A 21996-nucleotide genomic window follows, 5' to 3' on the forward strand; every position below is an offset into this window, starting at 1 on the left:
CTGGGCCACATGGCTGCAGGTCGGCCCTGCTGCCTGCGTTCACCTTCCTGGATCACCCTGGTATGCGGGCTGTGTTGAGTCCCCTGTAGTGGGGGGCCCCTCTTTGTATCCTCTTTTGGGTTTGCTGTTGGGGAGCAGGGAGAGGTTCTCTCCTAGTGTTTAGACCTCTCCTGTATCCAAATGTTCTCATTCTAGTCTGAAATTGGTTTTGGAAAGATGGGAGATGGTGTTCCTCTGCAATGTTGAAGGTGTTACTCTGTTGCTGTCTTAGTTCTGATATTGTTGCGAAGTTCAGAGCAGATATTTTAAGCTTGAGCTTTTGCAGTGAGCTGGCATCCCTCCATTCCCCTCCCTCCCGAAGCTTGGAGAACCTTTTGTCTTGGTCTGAAATGTCATGATGATGCCTTGGTACAAGTCAATTTTTATCCATGATCTGGGGACACAATAGGCTTTCCTCTAATGTCTGGCTATCACTTTTAATCTGAAACCTCGTTTCTTTTAGTTCTGGAACATTTGCTTGAATTATTTCACTAATGGCTTCTTCCTCTTTCTTTTCTCGATGCGTTCTTTAGGGAATTACTAACATGCACTTTTCTTGATCCAGTCTTTTAAACTGTTTATCTTTTTGTTATTCCTTTTTCTGCTTTATTTCTGCTCTATTTTCTAGGAGAGTTTCTTCACTTTTTTTTTCCCAAAGGGCCTCACATATTTATTTCTGAACTAACCCATTAGTCACACCCGGCAATCAAACATATCCAGCTGTCCAGATGATGATGGTATCTTCAACCTGATATGGTCAAGAAGGTAATGATGTTGGTACAGCACAAGATATGTGTTCCACCTGTTGAGGTGCAGTTCCTAATAGACCCAACTTAGTTCTTGGCATTAAGCATGTTCTTATTACTGGTTTTCATTCCAATCCATTAGGGAACGGGGTGATTTTGTTTTTGTTATTTTGGCCACGAGTCTTTGATTCTTAAGGTATTGTAAGAAGACATGGTGAGGAAGACTTGGGGACAGGACACTCACCATGCTGGTGGAGTGAAGAAGGGAGAGTTTCTTCACTTTTAATGGGTTTTCCTCTTATGCTTCTTTCCAATGTATGAGGGAACTTTTAAGTTTGTAGAAAAGTAGCATTAAAAAAAAGTTTGTGTTTTGAAATCGATGTCTACAATAGATAACACCTCGTGAGATGGTGTTGCCTGTGCTTTGAGTCCCACGCCTGTTGAGACCATGCTGTGGTCTTGGCCGTGTCCCCTGGCGTGTCCCCTGGCGACCTCGGGGGCTGCCTGGGAGGAGTGGCGGTGGCAGCTGCCCAACATTGCAGGAAAGAATCCTGCTGTATCTCGCTGGCCGGGGGGAAGATCCTAGTTCAAAATCTGAAACATGGTTTCCAGCATACACTTCCTGTTGGTATGCTACTGTACAGTTGAAACCTCATCGAGTTGAACCATATGTGTCTTTATGCAGAGGCATATATACAGCTGTGTGTGCATACATGAACATGCCAACTGCTTTTGTTTCATGGATGCAATTTCTTATGCCTCTGTTCTATTTTTTATAATTATTATTTGTTTGAATTTTCTTTTCCCTGTGTCTTCCAAATTGCCTTTTTGTTGTTGACATCTGTTTCCTTTTGCTATCTGGCTGTCCTTGGTGCTGACTCTTGTGGTTAAGGCAAGGATACTCTGAACTCTTGGGTTTGAATTTAGTGAGGTGGTGATTCTGGTGACACCATTTACAAAAAAAAAGATTTGTTTATTCTTATTGGCAAGGCAGACTTACAGAGAGAAGGAGAGACAGAAAAGATCTTCCATCCACTGATCCACTCCTCAAGTGGCCTCAAAGTGGCCAGAGCTGAGTCGATCTAAAGCTAGGAGCCAGGAGCTTCTTCTAGGTCTCCCACATGGGTGCAGGGTCTTAAGGCTTTGGGCTGTTTTCCACTGCTTACTCAGGCCACAGGCTGGGTGCTGAATAGGAAATGTAGCAACTGGGACACAAACCAGCATCCATATGGGATCCTGGCACATTCAAGGAGAAGATTAGTCAATTGGGCTATCATGCCAGGCTGGGTGAGGCCATTTGTAGGGAATCCTGGTAACAGATTTTTTATGTCTTTCCTCATGCCCTACCCTTGACCCCCAGAGTCCTCCTTCCATAATTTAAACTTTTTAACTTGTAACTTTTTAGTGGCCTCTGAGGAGGGAGCTAAGTTGCCTGTATCTTTGCAATCAGCCACCTTAGCTGGACTCCTCCACTCCAAGGCTGCCTCTGTCCACCTTCTGAGATTTCTCCCTCCCCTCACAACAGCCTCACAACCCCTGTGTTTCTGTGTCTCTGAAGCTGAGAGAAGTGGTCTTCATGGGTTTGTGTTAGATGGGTTAAGTGACATGGAAAAGAAACGAGTCCAGTGCAGAGGTAAAGGAGCTCTTGCATCTCCTTCCTGAATGGGAAGTGGAACAGCTGGGACATTTTTAACACTTTAAATACTGGTGATTCTATCCTGGCACTTGGAGGTGGAGGATTAGCCAATTGAGCTATTGCATTGGGGCCCCTGGATTGTTTTTTAAAGATTTATTTTATTTCATTTCATTTCATTTCATTTCATTTCATTTCATTTCATTTCACTTCATTTCATTTCATAGATGGAGAAAGAGAGATCATCTTCTACCTGCTTGCTCACTCCCTAGAAGGCCACAGTGTTCAGGGCTGGGCCTGGCCAGAGAGCCAGGGGTCTTTTACGAGTTTCCCACGGGGGTGCTGGGATCTGAGGCCTTGAGCCATCCTCCTCTGCTTTCCCAGGTCGTATGCAGGGAACTGGATAGGACATGAGCTGGTGCCCGTGTGGGGTACAGCTGCCACAGAAGGCGGCTTACCTGGCTATACCACAACACTATCCTGGTACCTGGATTTGTTTTCCTGGGGACTGAAAGGTGTTTGGAGGAGACTTCAAGGGCAGAACATGTTCTCCTTCCAGGTTTACCCCAGAATTGGGGGTCTAGTTACTTGGAGGGTAAGGACATTCATGATAAAAATAGGAGGCACCTGTATGAGAGCACATCTGGAACTTCATGCACGTGGATAAAAATGTGTGCGTTGCAAAAACTGTTCTGAAATCACTGCATATATTTTTTAATAGTACACATTATTAATAAAAATTCTATGAAGATTCTTTGCATGGCCCTCAGGGTATGCACGTGCAGAAAGAGTTCACACAGCACTGCTCTGAGGCGGCTTTTAATCTGGGAAGATAAAATGACCAGTGGCTACAAACATTTCATCTATTTAAATCCCACTAAGATTATCCCAAAGCTACAGGCCCGGTTTCTGCCCAGAAGAATCAAGAAGAAAATTTTTAGTGTGGAGATTTGAAACAAATGGCCTGACTACAACCACTGGAAGAGACCTCATCCTTGGAGGTTGTTTTGGGCACGTCTCAAGCTGGCGTCCTCTGCCTCAGTGGGTCGCCTCCACCCTGCGCCTCCATCCCTCCAGCTCCATGCTCTTCAGGGGCGTTTCCTGTGTGCTGTGAAGCCACTGTCATCAGGGCATGCAGCTGCAGGGGCTGGGAAAGGCTTGCCGCTCTTCCTGTCCCCAGCAAGACTGGCTCAGGAAGACCAGATGGGTTTCCTCTTCTGGATGAAGGCCTGGATCCCCTCCTGGCCGTCCGGCAGTGCCAGGTTGTCCACCATGGTCTGGGAGGTGAGGAAGTAGGCCGTTTGGAGGTCCTGGGGCAGCTGCTTATAGAAGGTGGCCTTGCCTAGTGACACCACAGCACGGCTCAGGGAGGCGATCTTCTCCGCTATCCTCATGGTCTCCTGTTCCAGTTGCTCCTCTGGCACCACTTTGCTGAGCAGCCCGTGCAGCAAGGCCTCCCGAGCAGAAATGGGCTCCCCTGTGAAGAGCATCTCCAGGGCCACCTGAAGGAGGAGCACACCAGGGAGTTAGGGCTCTGCTGTCTCCTCCCCCAGCCCCAGCTGGTTCTCTACAGCCGTAGGATGGGCTTCCTCACTCGACAGCGCATCCCCAAGTTCTCAGCACCTTCGTCGCTGCCAGGGACCCCATCAGATCTTTCCAGGAGCCTTGAATGTGGGGAGGCCATCCTGTTCTCCTTCTCCTATTTGGCTACCACCAGGCTAGACTACCAGGGCCAGGACAGGCAGGACACTGCACCCTGCCTTCACCCCACAGGCCACCAGGGGGCGGCATGGAGCCACAGGCGTCATCCCTGCACCTGCTCTGTGTATTTGGGTCCTGGAACGGGGTCCTCCTCTCCCCTCATCTCTCCCCCGGAAAGTCCCGCCCCCACCCCTGCAATCCGTGCCCTTCCTCAAACACACCAAAAGTACAGTCGCCTCAGGGACCTCATGTTCACTGTCCGCCTCTGTATGGCTGGCTGCCGCTCCAGCGTGACAGCCGTGGCTGTGACTGTAACCCTTTAGTTCTCTGCACTTGGGGACATCTTACCAGTGAGGTCTTCCACGACTGTCCTATTCAGACTGTCAAACCCCGACACCAGCACCCTTTCCAACTCCCTTTGCAAACTTGGCACTTCTCTCCACTGAACATGCTCTGTGTTTCAGGGGTTCATTGATTGGTACCCTACAGGTTTCCTTCGTTGGCAAAGGAAACTCCAACAGGGTCTGGTATTATCAATGCCCTCTGCTCTCTTGCCTTGCACCTCCAGCCCCACAGGAGTGCCTATCCAACAGTGAGCAACAAACTAGATATTTATGAATGAAGGAAGGAAAATCGAGCACAGCAGAAGTGACAATGACCGTTTCCTTTGAGACAGGGTCAAAAAGATGATCCAGCTTCCACCTGGCTCTTGCTCTTGGGAATGCTCCATCATGGGGGACCGAGCCACCATGCTGTAGGGAGGCCCAGGTCCCATGGCCAGGTCCCACTAATGGCCCAGTTGGGAGGCAGCCTCAATAGGCAGACCTGTGGATGAGCAGCCCTCACACAGAATCCTAGCCCCCAAGTCCTAGGTATCACCCCTCAGTCCTCAAGTCTTCCTGGCTGAGGCCACAGATGCTCTAGGGCAGACATGAGCCTTTTTACTCAGCTCTGTTCCCATCACAAGCTCCAAGTTTCTTTTCTTTTTTTTTTTTTAAGATTTATTTATTTTATTACAAAGTCAGATATACAGAGAGGAGGAGAGACAGAGAGGAAGATCTTCCATCCGATGATTCACTCCCCAAGTGAGCTGCAATGGCCAGTGCATGCTGATCCGAAGCCAGGAACCAGGAACCTCTTCCGGGTCTCCCACATGGGTGCAGGGACCATGCATTGGACTATGCTTGACTGCTTTCCCAGGCCACAAGCAGGGAGCTGGATGGGAAGTGGAGCTGCCGGGATTAGAACCAGCACCCATATGGGATCCTGGGGCATTCAAGGTGAGGACTTTAGCCACTAGGCCACGCCACCAGGCCCACAAGCTCCAAGTTTCAAGGCATTTGGGTCATTGCAAGCTACCTAGGCAGTGGCAGACAAATGGATTAATGGGAGCGAAGTCTGGGAGCCGTTAGCTCTGAGAGCAGTGTTTGTCTGCCTTGGTACACTGGTTCTTTGGACCACATGGTGGTGTGCTGAGTGGGGCTCTTTGGGAGCACTGCAGAATGCCCAGCATCATCCTTGGCCCATCCTGCTAGATGCCAGTGGTACATCCCAAACTGGGACAGTCAACTGTGTCTCAAAGCATTGTCCCACATCCCTGTGCCTGCTGCCCCTGAATGAGAACCATGGATCGCCATGGTTTTGGAGTTGAGCAACGACATGGGATTACCCAGGGCTGGAGCTGCAGTGAGGAAGAGGTACCAGAAGGCTCAAGACACCGTGGATGTAGGTGGAGTCCACACCGGCCACACTGGCTGAATAATCTGTGTTGTTTGACGTGCCTAGTGTTCAGGACCTGTTATGACAGCCTCATGTAAAACACACAGGGCTATTTTGGATTTATTTTATACTCTAGTTCTTGGGTGCATGTGTATATTCCCGTGTACACAAAATATTCTAATGTCAGGGCAGACCTTTAAGAAGTCAACCAAAAGAGAATGGACTTGAGCCACAAGGGGAGGGATTTCATGTAGCTAGAGAAGGGATTTTCCCTTTCAGAAGGTCAATCAACTGGTCAGAGAAAGATTGATTGTTAGATATGCAGATGGAGATGTTGAAACAGTTGGAAGGAGAGAGACAGGAAGTCCAACAATTATTAATCAAGCCGCACTGAATTCTGGGAGGCTGCTTGGCAATGTCAGAATAGAAAGGTGGGCACATCCCACCCCACCTCTCCTGTGGCCTACGAGAGGAATGCTAAGTCCAGAAATCATCCCTTCCCACACTCCACCATGGGATCATTCTCAATGATGATAGACTCTCTTCTTTCAGGAACTGTTAGACACGTCCTTGCTGTAGCCGATGTGAGGGACAGGGACCCCGGCATGCGGACACCTCCCTCTGCTCTCGGACTCATTGGTACTTGTTCTCAGTGCAAACTTCTTTTGTTACTCCTAACGCAAGACTCACTTCAGTGGGAAAAGAATCAGGCTGTGCCATGGCCTAGAAGGCTAACACTCAACTTGTGGCACTGGCATCCCATATGGGTGCAGGTTTGTGTCCCAGCTGCTCTGCTTCCCATCCAGCTCCCTGCTTGTGGCCTGGGAAAGCAGTTGAGGATGGCCCAAAGCCTTGGGACCCTGCACCTGCATGGGAGACCAGGAAGAAGTTTCTGGCTCCCAGCTTTTGACTGGCTGAGCTCCACTGCAGCCATTTGGTGAATGAACCAGCATATGGAAGATCTCTCTCTCTCTCTCTCTCTCTCTCTCTCTCTCACTATAACTCTTTCAAGTAAAATAAATCTTCTGTTTGTTTGTTTAAAGAATCCTAATTGTTGAATAGGAATTTTACTTAAGTTTTCCAGGCAGGCTACTTTATCAAGAGAAGGGGTGTCTCATTATAATAACGGGAAACTTGCTCCTACAGGTAGGCATGGTCTCTAACTCCCTTCAGGCTTCTAATGCAGTGTCCCCGGCAGGCTGGCTTGTGATCCACAGACAGCGTTTCTCACAGTCCTGCAGGCTGGCAGGTTCATGGTCTGGCTCATTCAGCCTGCTTCAGCTGGTGCTTGTCTCCCAGGGGGGCATGGGCACAGGGGTGCAGCGCTGCAGCAAGGGAGTGGGTGTGAGAGGGAAAGAGCAGGTGCTGGCACACGCACGTGCATGTCCTCCTGTATCCTGCAGTTCCGCGCAGGGTTGGGAGGCGCAACGGGACGTGGAACGGGCTGGGGCGGCCCTTAGATGCCACGCTCCCCCAGGCTCCTTGCTGTCAGAGCCACAGGACGTTCACGCTTCTTCCCTCTTGGAAACCCAAGCCGGAGAAAGCATGTTCTGCAGCTTAGATGAGTACATGTTCCTGCTACTGAGAAATAACTGGTTTGGAAGAGCTCTTTAAGTTTTCTCTGGTGGTGCCCAAGGCTTGAGACACTGGCTCTGTGTTTCTGGGGGAAGGGAGCGCCTGCATCAGGCAGGATGTTTATGTGGTGCAGTGCAGACTCAGTGTTTAGCTTACATTAGAAAGGTGAAGCGTTTTAGGAATAGGGAAGAGAATTCAAGGCCAGGTTTGGTCCTCTGCCCTGGTGAGATTGAAACCCTTAGTCCTAGTGTCGAGCCGGGCAAGTCCCCAGGATGACCAGCAGAGGGCACTGGTGGCCCACGCATGCCTTTTCCAGGCAGTTTGCAAAGGCGTGTGTGGATGTGCCGGGTAGGCTCTCCGTGGGCGTGAGCTTGTGCGGGGCTGTGTTCCTATGCAAGCAGTCACGCAGATGATAGAGCCAGGTAGGTGTGTTTTGGCTCACGTTTACTTAAGTAAGAGTACTTTCTGTCCCGGCAGTGGGGCTGACTGCAGGGTTTTCAGTGTCTTCCCGTGTGGCATGCCAGTGGCAGACCATGGGGGAGAAACAGCTTCCGGGCATGGCTGCCTTTTGGTTGGACTAGACACCCTGACTTGGTTTGTGGGTAAGACACATGGCCGTGTATCTATGGTGATAGATCTGCCATGTGTGGAGTTGAGAGCAGTGTTTCCTGGGTGAACACTGCCACGGTCATTCAAGGTCTCTACAACATCTCCTGAAGGCGTCCTTCCACGCCGGCACCTTTGCACTGTGGGACCCACTGCCAGTCATGTCCGTGACTGGGTGAGCTGGCAGGAAGCCCTCCCGGTCATTTACATTTCCTTAAAAGCTCTGTTAAAAAGCCGTGGTGCAGGTGCAGGGGGACTGTCCTGACCTTCTCGGTCTTAGGTGCGATTCTCCTCCCTCCTCTCGTGCCTTGGGTATATTGAACAAAGGATAATTCTCCTAGTTGACACCCGAGGAGGCGATGCCACCCACTAAGCAGCGAGGAGCCCCTGCTTGCTGCGCTAGATGGCTCTGCCCCGTTTTCACAGATTGCCAACTGGGATTGAGCGTGCGCTTGCTTTAGAACAGGAGTGGAGGCTGTCTGGCCCACAGGTTCCTCTGAGGCCTGTGAAATTCTTTGCTCTTGCCCTGCGGAGGCAACTGCAGGGACGGAGGGGAGTGGGACTTGAAATCCAGCACAACTACGGCAGGTTAATTTTCCAGCTGCTAACTTTGTGTGGCCCTGCGAATGATGTCAGAAATGGTCAGATGACCCTTGGCAGAATGAGGGTTCCCCACCCCAGTCCTGGAACAAGGACGCTGATGGTTGGCATGTTAGAGGTATTTGGAAAATGTGATGATGTCATGGGAAGGAAGAAAGCCTTGTGGTGGAAATGTACTTGGCCAACACCTTTGTCACAGGGCTCCTTCCTGGGCAGCTTGACCAGGAAACATGGGGCCATCCTCTGCTCTGTTGAGAGGCAGCCCTGCGGAACTCAGCACATGGTGTGTGTGTGTGTGTGTGTGTGTGTGAATGTGTGTGTGTGGGCTGCTTTGAATCTCTCCTGGGATGAGACAGGCTGTTGACACGCAGTGAGCCTGTGAAGCCACCATCCTGGTGGTTCCATGCTGACATTGTCAGTGGGCAAATGTCCCTTGGGGACCTCTTGGGACAGCACAACCGGGTCTCAGTTGCATTTCTGATAAGATAACCAAAGACACATGCCGGCACGAAAGCACACAATCCAGAAACCTGATTAGATGCAGCGGGAAACGTGGAAACTTGGCCCGCTCCAGACTGAGGCCCAGTTTAAGAAGCTGTGGAGGAACTGGCTTCCTATTGGCAGGAACAGAGGGGGAGTGAGCGTTTGACTCCGTGGTTAAGACACTGTGTGACGCCTACATCTTAGCTCTTATTGTGCCTGGTTCCGTTCCTGGCCTGGCTTCCAGTCCAGCTTCCCGTTCGCATGTGCAGGTGATGGCTCACGTAACTGGTTACTTGTCATACATGGGGAATCTACACAGAGTTCCAGGCTTGTAGCATGGGCCCGGCCAGCCCTGCTATTTGCGGGGCCAAGGGACAGAGGATCTTATCTCTGTCACTCTGCCTTTCAAATATATTAAAAGAAAAAAAATGCAGCTGAGTGGCAGGCCCAGCCAGATCTGCTTTGGGCTGTAAGAGGTGCTTACAGCAAGCTTGTTGTACACTATTTCCCGTCCCCCCCCCCCCCAACCCTGGGGGATGAGCTCACGGGGGTGGGGTGGCAGGAAGTTTAGTTACCTTTCTTGGCACTGCTCTCCCCAGGGCGACCGCAGGGGTGGAACAGAAGAGCCCGATGTTCACCCCTGGAGTGGCAAAGGAGGACTTGTCGCTGGCTACGGCGATGTCGCAGCTAGCCACCAGCTGACACCCGGCAGCGGTGGCCAAGCCATTGACCATGGCAATGACTGGGACAGGGTGGTTCCGGATCAGCATCATGACCTGTGGGAGCAAACACACCTATTTCACTTTGATCCAGTCTTGGAGGGAGGGACTATGTCTCCATCTGTCACTGCATGTCCCCTGGAGCTTCCCCGGCACTTTTGGTGCACATGTCTTCATGCATTGGATTCCAGGACAAATTGAAAGGTGGAAGCAAACACAATAACAGGGGCTGGTGTGGGTGAACTACCTACCTGGGGACCAGGCTGGGTCCCCGTCTTGCAGAGAACCCAGTGAGGAAGGAACCCGGCAGGAAGGGCACCAGACCCCACGGGGGAAGCTGCTGGCAGAAGGCCCTGGTCCTGTTATCCCAGGACTTCCCCACCGCTACACCAGTTGCAGGCGCCATTATAGACCCGTTAATTATCTCAGGGGAACAAACTGCACAGTGCCTTTGCTTCCAAGTCAGAAACCGCTGCTTGGTGCTTCCTTGAAAAATTAAGGAAGAAAAAGCACGTTCAGGCAATTTTCTCAGCAATTACTTCTCAAATTACCACCTCAAATTCTGCACTCTGTTAAGATGGGGGTGTGGCACCCTGCTGTCACCAAAATAGGCCTGATTCTGCCAACAGAGCCCTGGGCACAGAGGGCAGAGGCCGAAGTCCTCCCCTGGGAGTCCTGGCTCACCCTGGGTTGCCCAAACCTCCCTGCCTCCACATACCCCCATACCCCCCACACAAATAGGTTGTATTGCTATGGCAACTCCAATTTCTAAATTGTTGCTCTTTGGACCTTTGCAGGAAGGAGGGGTATTAGGGCAGAGAGGAACCAAATCTGTGTTTCTTTCAGAGAAGCAATGCAAAGACAAAGGAGGATTTGAAGACTTTGCTGAAAAAGACTTATTTTTTATATTCATCAACATTTGCTGCTTTTTTAAGTGTTAAACTAAAATCACCAAATTTTATTTTTGTTTTATCTTAAAATTTTTATTTTATTTGTTTGAAAGGCAGAATTAGAGCTCTTCCAGAACTTTCCCTGTATCTCCCCTATGGATGCCGGGGCTGTCTCCATTGCTTTTCCAGGTGCATTAGTAGGGAGCAGGATTGGAAGTGGACCAGTTTGTGGTACTGCAGGTGGAAGCTTTGCCAGCTATACTACAATGGCAGTGCTCACCAATGCCTACCAATGATAAATTGAACAGTATGGTTGTTGTATTCTATAGCATTTTTTAAACCTTTTTTGATGGAATCAACTTTCGAGAATCTGATGGATGATGCAAGATTCATTTCTGTGCACATCTGTACACCTATGCACAGAACTGCTTGTGGATTGGCGGGGGTCATGGGGTGAGTCCTGCCCTTTCAGCTGAGGCTGGGGAAGGGCAGTGACAGAGCAACCATAGCAGGAAAGAGGTTACATGGTCTTCCCAAGTCTTAATGCAAAGAGAACAGACGATTGTAGCTCGGGTGATGTCCTGGCACCCAGCGAAAAGTCAGTCAGTGAGGAATCAGGAGCTTTCTGATCAAAGATGCTCATCAAAAAAGGATTTTACAATGGTGGAAAAAATAAAATAAAAAAGAGGGTAGTGGCACTGTGGCGTACTAGGCTCAGCCTCCACTTATAGTGCTGGCATCCCCAAAAACACTGGTTCATGTCCCACCTAGCTGCTCCACTTCTGATCTAGCTCCCTGCTTGTGGCCTGGGAAAGCAACAGAGGATGGCCCAAAGCCTTGGGACCCTGCATCCATGTGGGAGACCAGGAAGAAGCTCCTGGCTCCTAATCAGCTCAGCTCTGGCCACTGTAGCCATTTAGGGAGTGAATCAGAGGATGGAAGATCTCTTTTCCTCTTTCCGTCCCTTTCTCTCTGTAATTCTGCCTTTCAAATAAAATAAAATAAACAAAATAAACCAAAATGAAATTTCCCAAGGAAATACCAGCATGGTGAGCTGGAGAGTATGCTGTGGTCCGGAATTGGGCCACTGGAGTTTGATGCTCAGTCTTTCAGTTACTTGCCACCCAACACTAAACAAATCACTTAGTTCCTCAGTTTTCATATCTATAGAATAGGTATAATAGTAATAGCAAGAATAACAACAATGATACTAAATTTATAGGACATGACAGTGATGTAGACTAATATGGCTCAGCTACCTAAAATTTAGCTGGCATAGTTGGTCAGCATTCAAAGCTGCAATCAATTATGTAATTATGTACTATAACCTCACCTAGATAATATTCAAAAAGTAGGTGCACCTGAAAAAGTCATTAAAAAGAAATAAAGGGTCTGACGTGGTAGCCTTGTGGCTAAAGTTCTCACCTTGTATGTGCCAGGATGCCATATGAGCGCCGGTTCAGGTCCTGGCTGCTCAACTTCCCATCTAGCTCCCAGGTTGTGGCCTGGGAAAGCAGTTAAGGATGGACCAAAGCCTTGGGACCCTGCACCCATGTGGGAGACCTGGAGGAGGCTCCTGGCTCCAGGTTTCGGATTGGCTCAGCTCTGGCCATTGTAGCCACTTGGGTAGTGAATCAGCGGATGGAAGATCTTTCTTTCTCTCCTCCTCTCTGTATATCCTACTTTCCAATAAAAATAAATAAATCTTAAAAAGAAAGAGGGGCGAGTTGAAGATATCTCTAGTGCAAGTGACCAGTCCACACCACAGAACGTCACTTCTACTCCACTGTGACCAAGTTCTTATCCTCATTCTTTCCTTGATCTTTTGCCCTCTTCCTGATTTGTAAATAATTAACTGCCATGACATTCTTGCCGTCTGCAACAAATTCTCTACGGATTTCAGTGCTGAGCTGATTCAGATACAGCTGTCTTGTTTTCTAAAATCTTCTCCTGTGGGAATTGAACAACGAAAATATCAGCTCTTTCTGCTCCCATCTGTTTGCTGATCACCTTTGGAAATGGAGACCTTGCGCTAGTTCAAGGTGTTCATGCGTGTCTGAGAACACCTCTTGGCTCTGGTTTGAAACAGACCTACAGCCTTCCATTCTAAGTCAGGGCTGTGTTCCTAGTCTGTCTGTAAGCCAGGCCTCCGTGGGTTGGGAGCTTCCAAGAATTCTGGTCTCTTCCCCTCCTGAAAGCCTGCTCCCACGTGGCCCTGTGCCAACCTGCCAGCACGTGCGGGCAACATAGCAGAGGGATGAAAGTGGGCCCTTTCAGGGAGGTAGACGGGATGTGCGGGTTCTCTTTGATGCTCTTCTATCTTAGCCTAACACACATGAGGAGAAAAATAACTTGTAAAGCAGCAAGCTTTGGCAAACCCAAGAGCAGAATGTTCCAAAAACATTATTAAGGTTGGAAGCACAAGTCCCAAATCTTAGTTGTGGGGAGCCTTTTGGCTCCCCAGGGAACTTCAAGTTAATCATTTTTTTTTCTGCGTGTCCTTCCTTAGAATGAAAAGACTCTAATCAGACATCCTTATGGTTTCTGGGAGGGCAAGGAAACTACACAGTGTCATAACCATCTTCCCGTTCACTTCCCTGTTGCTGTCCTCTGGCTCATCTGTAGTCAATATTGCGAAATATGTGTTGAATAATTAGTGACCAAAGAGAATACATTAGCAAGCCAATACGCCAGTGAAAAGATAAATAATCCTAAGGTTAGGTTATGAAACTTAAAAAAAAAAAAGATTTATTTTGAAAGGCAGAGTTTCAGAGAGGAGGAGAGACAGAGAGAAGGGCCTTCCATCCATTGGTTTACTCCCCAGATGGCTGTGATGGCTGGAGCTGAGATGTTCCAGGTCTCCCCCAGGGGTGCACAGGCCCAAAGCCTTGGGCCATCTTCCTCTGTTTTCCCAGGTCATAGGCAGAGAGCTGGATGGGAATTAGAGTGGCTGGGACACGAACTGGCACCCATGTGGGATGCTGGTATCATAGGTGGTGGCTTGACTTGCTATGAGAATATACCAGCTCCTGTTCTCCCTTGCTAAAGATGGATATTTACACTTGTACTTCTTGCTGAAAACCTGGATGTGAGACATGCCCTCACTATGCTGGAGATGGCAGCTTCAAGTATCCTTGCCTGTTTTATTTTCTTTGGCACAAATTCAATAGCAAATCATCATCATTTCTTCAGTCTAGACTAAATACAGTCTTCCCTTGGGACCCACGAGGATGGGTTCCAGGACCCGCCACACACAACAAAATTTGAAGTTCCTCAAGTACCCTACATAATAGTGATAGTGGCTGATGCTGTGGTGTAACAAGTAAATGTACTGCCTGCTTGCCAGTATCCCCTTTGGAATCCTGGCTGCTCCACTTCTGATCCAGCTCTCTGCTGCTGGCCTGGGAAAAGCAGTGGAAGATGGTTCCAGAGCTTCGGCCCTGCTACCCACAGGGGAGACCCAGATGAAGCTTTTGGCTCAGTTCTGGTCAATGTGGCCACATGGGGAGTGAGCCAGCAGATCTCTCTCTGTCTCTCTTTTTCTAATTCTGACATTCAAAGTAACACATAACCTATGCACACCCTCTCATGCACTTTGCATCTTCTCTGCATTACTTGAAATACTTGATGCAATGTAGATGCTATGTAAATAGTGGTTATACTTTACTGCTTAGGGAATAATGACATGAAATAGATTCTGTATGCATCTCAGTCCACAGCTCCACGGGTGTGGACCCCAAGGACATGGAAGGCCACGTGCAAATGCTCAAAGGGAGTGACCAATGATCTATGAACCAGAGAGCGAATTCAGTATTTGCCACTGTGATCAGTTTGAGCCTGGCCACTCTGACCCACCCCCAGGCCTGACTTACCTCAGAGCACGTCTGAAATACTTCAGCATGATAATCCCGGCCTTTTTCTTCTGTCAGCTCCTTTAAGTCATGCCCAGAAGAAAACACAGGGCCCTCAGCTGCAAAGGTTTGCAATTGGGAAAAGAGAGAGAGAAAAAAAAAAAGATGTCAGAATCAGGGCTTAGGTGGCTCGCCAACTTGTCGAACAAATAATTTCAACCAATGGTCTGGGTTGTAGACTCCTCAAGAGATGGAAAGGCCCATTTTGCTAAGAAGAATTCATGTTCACTTGGATGATTACAACTAGAATGCTGTGATAAAAAGTAGGGCTTGCATGTTTCTCAAAATCCTTGGTGGATACTGATGAAAGGACACAATTACACAAGCCAGATGAGGGAGCCTGTCACAGGGCTGTCCTGCTGGTCTCCTGATTCTGCTCTTGGACTTGACGTGGCTGCAGGGCAGCCACTCACATAGACCCATTAAAATTACCACGCCTGAGCAAGCTTTGCATCACTTACTCTATAGGAGATGGCCACCTGCAGTAGGGGCTGCATCACAAAGGTCAAAATGTGAGATGAACTTGGAGCCATCTGCTCAGGTTGTTTGTTTTACAGTTGAGGGAGTTGAGGGAGTTGAGGGCGTGGTTGCTGTCACTATTATCCTCAACAACACAGTGTCACTCTGATAAGTCATGCATACTCGTATTTTCCTCTTGTGGTTATTTTTGGAGGTGATATGATCCTCTTGCTACATAGGAAGAAACTGTCAAGGTAAGAGGTTAGCTGTCTCCACTCCATCCGGGCGTCCTGCATGGCTCAAGGACTCTGCTAGGTCTCATTTCTTTCTCCTTCATCACACAGACCTGTTGAAGATGTCTGTTTAGCCATTGATAACACGGCAACACTGTCCAGACACACTGATCGGTAATTTGCAAAACAAATGACAAATCCTCAGGTTTCACTGTGGGGGACTTGAAGATGCTGACATCACAACTATTTGTAATGCTTCCCACCCTTGCTTCCCCTGGGAAAGAAATGACCGTGTGAAAACTCTTACTGGAAAAATAACAAGGAAACAGAGAGCAAAATAACGGCAGGGTGTCTGGCACCAATAAAACACTGCAGACAAAAGACGAAAGGCTTGGTAAAAACAGAAAGGATAACCCAAGCGAATGCCCCCAACAGCCAGCTCCTCGCTGACCAGTCTACTGAGAGGATGAATCATTCCACTGATTTTGTAAGGTCCTTGAGGAAATGGGGGCCTCTGATGCTGATGCCAAGATCAGCAAAAGCAAGTGCGTGAAAAGACAAACACAGGCATGTCACTGCTGTCATGTCCGCAGTTGGTCCCGTGCAGGACTTCTCTGTGGTTGATGCTCTTGTCAAAGACCTTTGAGACAATTCTCCAGGGAAGTGACAATATGCCCCCGTCAAGCCAAGAAAATGAGAAAGCTGGGCAGAGCGGAACATCAAGGAGAGCCATTGGATAGTACCTGAAATGATAATGACTTTCAGATCTTTGCTGTCTGCCTCATGGAGAATATCACGCTGGAGCGATTTCAGCATGGCGAGTGACAGCGCGTTCCTCTTCTTCGGATTGTTCAAGATGATGCTCCTGTGAAAGGCGCCTGATAACCACAGGGTCGGAGGCCCTGGCCACAGCCAGAGAGGACCCCTGTGATGCTTGCCTGATTGGAGAGCTATTTTTAAAACTCCACAGCACACAGGGAGTGCTGGCGCTTGGTGCCAAAACAGAGGTTCATGACTCTCCTGGAATTGGAGCTAAGTCAAAATGAGAAAGATTCTCTGAAACGTGGGCTGATTCTTTGCCTCTCTTTGTCTCTCCTTTTTTCTGCATTTGCTGTCAGCAGCCTGGCTGCCACCTGCCCAGCCAGGGCTCATCTCAGTGGCGCCCAGTCATCTCTGCCCATGACCACCATTGCCGCAGGACAGTGGCAGGAGCCTGAGAGATGTGCCATTTATGTGATCTTCAACTTCCCTTAACAATATTCCCTAATACTCTCACCTGTCTCAACTCTCCCAGTGCTATCGTGATTCTAATCACACACCCAGGGACTGGCACCGTGGTGTACTGGACTAAACCTCTACCTGCAGCGTCAGCATCCCGTATCGGGGCTGGTTGGAGTCTCAGCTGCACCACTTCCAATATAACTCCCTGCTGGTGCACCTGGGAAAGCAGCAGAGGATGACTCCAAGTACTTGGGACTCTGCACCCACATGGGAGACCTGGCTTTGGATTGGCTCAGCTCTGGGCATTGTTCACTCCATTCAGGGAGTGAACCAGAAGATGGAAAATCTCCCTTTCTCTCTATTTCTCTGTCTCTCCTTCTCTGTATTTCTGCCATTCAGGTAAAAATAAATACATCTTAAAAAAACACACAAAGTCACGAACCCAAAGCTTTACCTACATCACCTATCTGAAGAGGTGATCTCTTTTAGAATGAGGTCACTGCCAAGACATTGGCTAAAGTGAGAGCCCAGGATGGTTCCTACACAAGCCCCCACCGAGCTGTGGTAAACCTTGAGAAGGTTCATTAAGTGGAGGATTGTCATGTTCATAATCAAGCAATCAATATTTGTGGACTGATTAATGACAAATAAAAGAAACAAACAAATAAAACAAAAACCAAACAACTGAAGCCAGCACTTGTTCTTCTCAGAGCCAACTGCACTGACTGCAGGGAACTAAGAACAGATGCATTTTTCTGCCAACTCCTTTAAGCCCACATAGGAAGACTACAGCATCATAGAAACAACCTCAGAGAGAGATGGGTCTCCCCCTGGATCTCGACCTACTGGCTGTGTGGCCTGGGACAGGCCATCTCTCTCTGAACAAGTTGCTTCAGTTTAAAATGGGGAGAACAGCTTGCCTGCCTTGTAGGCCATGGTCAGTACAATGGCAAAGTGCCTCCCCCAGTAGCATGTTTTGTGCTGGGCCTCACTTTGCGACAGCGTCATTGCTGGGAGGAGCAACTTCAAAAGGGGACATGGGGAGGGTCGCCGAGGCTCCAGCTGTCCCTACCTATCAGCGTGTTGCTCTCGATTCCCAAACATGGGGTGTCCCTCCTACTCGGCGATTCCTTGCATTTGTGAGAAATGATTTCAAGTCCTTCCCGTTCTGACCCCTGTGACATGCTGGAGAACTCTCCTGGTCTCCTTGTGACATCTGGCTGTTGTGCTACCCTCCTGACATCTGTGACCAGATTCCCAGAAGTAGAATGGCTCCTCCACATGGCAGGGCCAGCCTCTACCGTGGCTATGGGGTGTCATTCGCCAGGCTCTGGCCGCCTTCTAGATGAACCTCTAACCAAAAGTGAGAGTCCCCGGGAATGGACTGTCTGTTCTCAGACCCTGCATGGGGCACCCTCAGACCAGGATCGTGGGGTGTCTGCACACCTGTGTGCAAGGACGGGAGGAAGAGAGGAGAAAAAGGGAGAGCAGAAGAGGAACATACGCATGCCAGAGGCCAGCTCTCCATCCTAGGCAGACCTAGGAGAACCGTGAACTCAAACAGGGCTCTCAAGATTCTAGGAAGAACTTCTTTCCCCAGGCAGGAAGAGGATTGAAAATAATCCAGGGGAAAAGCCTGGTCTCTTCAACAAATGTTGTTGGGACAATTGGATAGCAGCCTGTCACAGGTGCCCCCACCTATCAGCTTACATAAAAGTTCAGCTCCAAATGGATCAAGGACCTAAATCTGCACCCAGAACCACAAAACTATTGGAGGAAAACATAGGGAGTATTCTACAAGATATAGGCATTGGCAAACACTTCTTAGTCCTAAACATAGTCAAAACCAAAATAAGCAAATGGGACTACATCATACCAAGAAGCTTCTGTACAGCGATGGAAATGATCAACAATGCGAACAAGCAAGCAACAGAGTGGCAGAAAATCTTTGCACACTACACAACAGATAAGGGACTAATATCCAGGCTTTACAAAGGCTTCAGAAACTCAATGACAGCAGAACAAACAGCCTGTGAAGAAATGGGTACATTCAAATGGCTAATGGGCATATGAAAAAAATAATGCCCAGGCTTCCTAGCAGTCAGGAAAATACAAATAAAAACCACATTGAGATTCCACCTAATTCCAGTGAGATTGGCCCACAATCTACCAACAACACCTGCTGGCATGGATGTGGGAGAAAGGTACCCTACTCCACTGTTGGCGGGAATGTAGGCTAGTACAACCGCTATGGAAGTAAGTTTGGAGAGCACTGAGATAGGTGAATATTGATCTAGCATATGACTCAGTTATCCCATTCCTGGGAATATATCCAGAGGAAGTGAAATCTGCATATAAGAAAGTGACCAGCAGCCCTAAATTTACAGCAGCATGATTCACAATTGCAGACTTGGAAACAACCCAGATGCCTGTGAAAAGAGGACTGGATAAAGAAACTATGGTACATCTACTCCGTGGAATACAACTCAACCATTAAAAAGAATGAAATTCTGCCATTTGTAACAAAATGGTCCCAACTAGAGATTGGCTCAGTGAAATAAGCCAATCCTCAAAGGACAAACGTCTTACGTTTTCTCTGATATAAGACAACCTTCCTGCAAAATACAAGATCAATTGATGTAGGTAAATGTGGATACACATATATTCTCATAGATGAACTGTATAATGGATACCAGCATATCAGGAAATGAAGATACACTGCAGTATGCATCTCTACTCCCGAATAAAAGGATTGACCCTAATGAAACTGTTAAATACATCTTGATTAATAGGATGCTGAACTTTCTATCCTTGTCTACATCTATAATGCTATAATACATTTAAACAATGGAATGTTGGACTTGTGACTGTAGCTGGAGGACTATACTATTGTAATGACATGGGGGAAATGGGGGGATGGGGAAGGGAGCCTGTGCCCATGAAACTGTATCATGAAAATTTAAAAAGATAGTTAATTATCTTATTAAAAAGAGAAAAGGTTTAGTGGAAGAGATAGCTTGATTTGTAACTCTGAAATGCTGGAACGTGCTATGCAGGCCTCCTGTTGCATCCTCCCACCTGTATTCCTCTGTGGTCCAGTTCCCAGTTTGTGTGACCTGATTATTGTTATTTTTTGGACTTGCTGCCCAGATGAGCCAAGCTCAGAACAGTGTGTTCTTCGCTCTATTTACGGACCTGTATTCACTCCCACCCTTCTGGGTGCAGCTCAGACCAATCTAGTCTGACCTTGAAGCCTAATGAAGTTTGTGGGGGGACCACAGCAGCCAGGGGTGCACTGCAGGGTAAGCCATGCCCAGCTTCACAGTCCAACAAGGACTTGCCCGGCTGCTCCGAGGGAGTAGGGGGTGTGGCAGGGGCCATCTGAGGCGGAGCCACCTGCAGCCCTCCCCGCTAGGCAGGGGCCACCCATCAGCTGTACGCGAAGATTCCGCCCCCTTGGAGATCACGCGTCAGGGTCGGCCCATCGCGGGGCCAGTGGCTCTGAGTCAGACACGACCCTCGGCCCTCCCGGCGGGTCCCGGTCCTCCATCTCCCCTGGATGCAAGCCTCCCGCACAGCCCCGCGGGCTGACCTGATACCGTCCCGCTGGCGTGCGACCGTGGGCCGCGGCTCCTGCTGACCGGCCTCCGCCGATCCCCTGCTGCAGAAACGGGCAGGGAGCAGGACCTGTGGGCCGCGCTGGAGCCAGCCGGGCACCTTCGCCCGGAGGACCCGCAGGGTCGCCATGGCTGCCAGGGCAGATCGCGACCTCCGGGCGCTAGGAGAGCGTGGCTGCCAGACAGACTAGGCCGTGGAGCCCTTTTCCTTAGGACAAGGCCCACGCGTGCGTCAGCACCATGCGGGCCCCGCCCCCTCCCCGATCGCCACGCCCCCTGACCTCCCCGGCCCGGCCACCCCGCCCCCTGACTGCCACGCCCCCGGCCGCCCCGCCCCGCCTCCTGGTCGTAGTGCTCTCTAAGCAGACTCTCGTGTTTGCACAGGGATGGAATTCCCTGACAGTGTTATTTCCCACAAGCATCCCCGTCCTTAAACAACACCTGACCACAGTGTGTGTCTGCAGATCTGAGGGAGACGTGGATTGAATGGTCTCAGTCTGTAGCGAGGTGCCCATCCCATGACCCTTGCCCTGCCCTACCCGGGAGTTTAGCATGAATAGCAGTCATGGTAGGGCATTCCCAGGGCAACGGCTGACAAAAGTCCCAGGCGGGACCCCTTGCATGGAGGCCCCTTTATGTCTCAACCTCACAGATAGACAAACACCTGTGTATAGACAGCATGTTGAAGGCTCAGTGGAGACTCCCTGTGCAATGCACTCCTTAGGTCCTTGCGCCTCCGCAGGGGGCTGAGGTTTTCCTTGTTCAAAGCCTCAAAGCAAAAGAAGAGAGACCCAAGTAGGGGCCGTTCTTGGGTGCAGTGGAAAAACCAGAAGCAGGTGGCCGTCTAAATGAGAGTGAGGGTCCCAACCCTGACGCTAGCAGAAGACTGCTCGGCTCTGGGGGCAGTCAGCAGGCACCTAGGACTTTGTAGAAAAAGGAGGCGGGCAGACAGCTGTTGTGTGGAGTTGAGAACCAAGCTCTGGCCTCTGGCTCTGTGCCTTCAAATAACATGATAAAGAAAGAAAAACATTTGCGTTGTCCTCTAAGCCCTCCCCTCTTCCCCCTGCCATGGTGCATGCTCTCAGGTTTTTATTTATGCCTTTTCCCCCCTAATGTTCAGGTTATCCTGTAGGTAGGTGTCCACATCCCAAGCCCCAGAGCTCTGGTGAGCTATGTTACCACAGAGTCAAGTGTGGGACTGTCGGTGGAGGCAGAGCTTCTCCCCAACCCAGTGTGCTGCCAGGGCGTTGGCAGGCTGCTCCCTGGCTTTGATGTGCGGGCCCCTTGCTGTCCAGGTCTTGTCATAGGTCACAGGTCTTTCCCAGACCTGGGCATACTGGACAGAGCATTGCAGACAGCACACAGAACCCAAAGACGGTTCCAGAGAGTGCATGTCACGGGCTTGATAGAGATTTGAGTTTGTTTGGGCTGCAGAGACCAAGGAGTGAGGGCACATCTTCAACCTCTTACAAAGCAGTTTGTGGGGGCCTGGTGCAGTGGCCTAGCGGCTAAAGTCCTCACCTTAAACGTGCTGGGATCCCATATGGATGCCGGTTCTAATCCCAGAAGCCCCGTTTCCCTTCCAGCTCCTGCTTGTGGCCTGGGAAGGCAGTCGAGGATAGCCCAAGGTCTTGGGACCCTGCACCCGTGTGGGAGACCCAGAGGAGGATCTGGGCTCCTGCAGAACTGCAAGAGATCAGGGCAGCACGGGCCATTGTGGTCATTTGGGGAGTAAATCATTGGATGGAAGATATTTCTCTCTGTCTTTTCTTCTCTCTGTATATATCTGACTTTGCAATAAAAATAAATAAATCTTAAAAAAACCAAAAACACCAAAAAACAGA

General features: G+C 49.4%; 1 protein-coding gene across 1 annotated transcript; it reads right to left on the reverse strand.

Moving 5' to 3' along the window:
- Window positions 1-2971: 2971 nt before the first annotated feature.
- On the reverse strand, window positions 2972-20384 carry ECHDC3 (enoyl-CoA hydratase domain containing 3). Its single transcript, XM_004588559.2, has 5 exons — window positions 20128-20384; window positions 16058-16179; window positions 14584-14681; window positions 9678-9878; window positions 2972-3920 (listed from the first exon to the last, which is right to left on the reverse strand). Exons 1-5 carry the CDS (start codon window positions 20280-20282, stop codon window positions 3609-3611), a joined length of 888 nt encoding a protein of 295 aa, XP_004588616.2. The 5' UTR covers window positions 20283-20384; the 3' UTR covers window positions 2972-3608.
- Window positions 20385-21996: the final 1612 nt, after the last annotated feature.

Source organism: Ochotona princeps, chromosome 10 (assembly GCF_030435755.1).
Source record: "Ochotona princeps isolate mOchPri1 chromosome 10, mOchPri1.hap1, whole genome shotgun sequence".
NCBI classification, from domain to species: Eukaryota; Metazoa; Chordata; class Mammalia; order Lagomorpha; family Ochotonidae; genus Ochotona; species Ochotona princeps.

Coding starts and splice junctions, on each gene's coding strand:
- ECHDC3 (XM_004588559.2), bottom strand. CDS start 20,282: ATGGCGACCCTGCGGGTCCTCCGGGCGAAGGTGCCCGGCTGGCTCCAG. Junction 16,180..20,127: donor CGCCAGCGGGACGGTATCAG/GTCAGCCCGCGG, acceptor CGCCTTTCACAG/GAGCATCATCTTGAACAATC. Junction 9,879..14,583: donor TATTTCAGACGTGCTCTGAG/GTAAGTCAGGCC, acceptor TTGCTCCCACAG/GTCATGATGCTGATCCGGAA.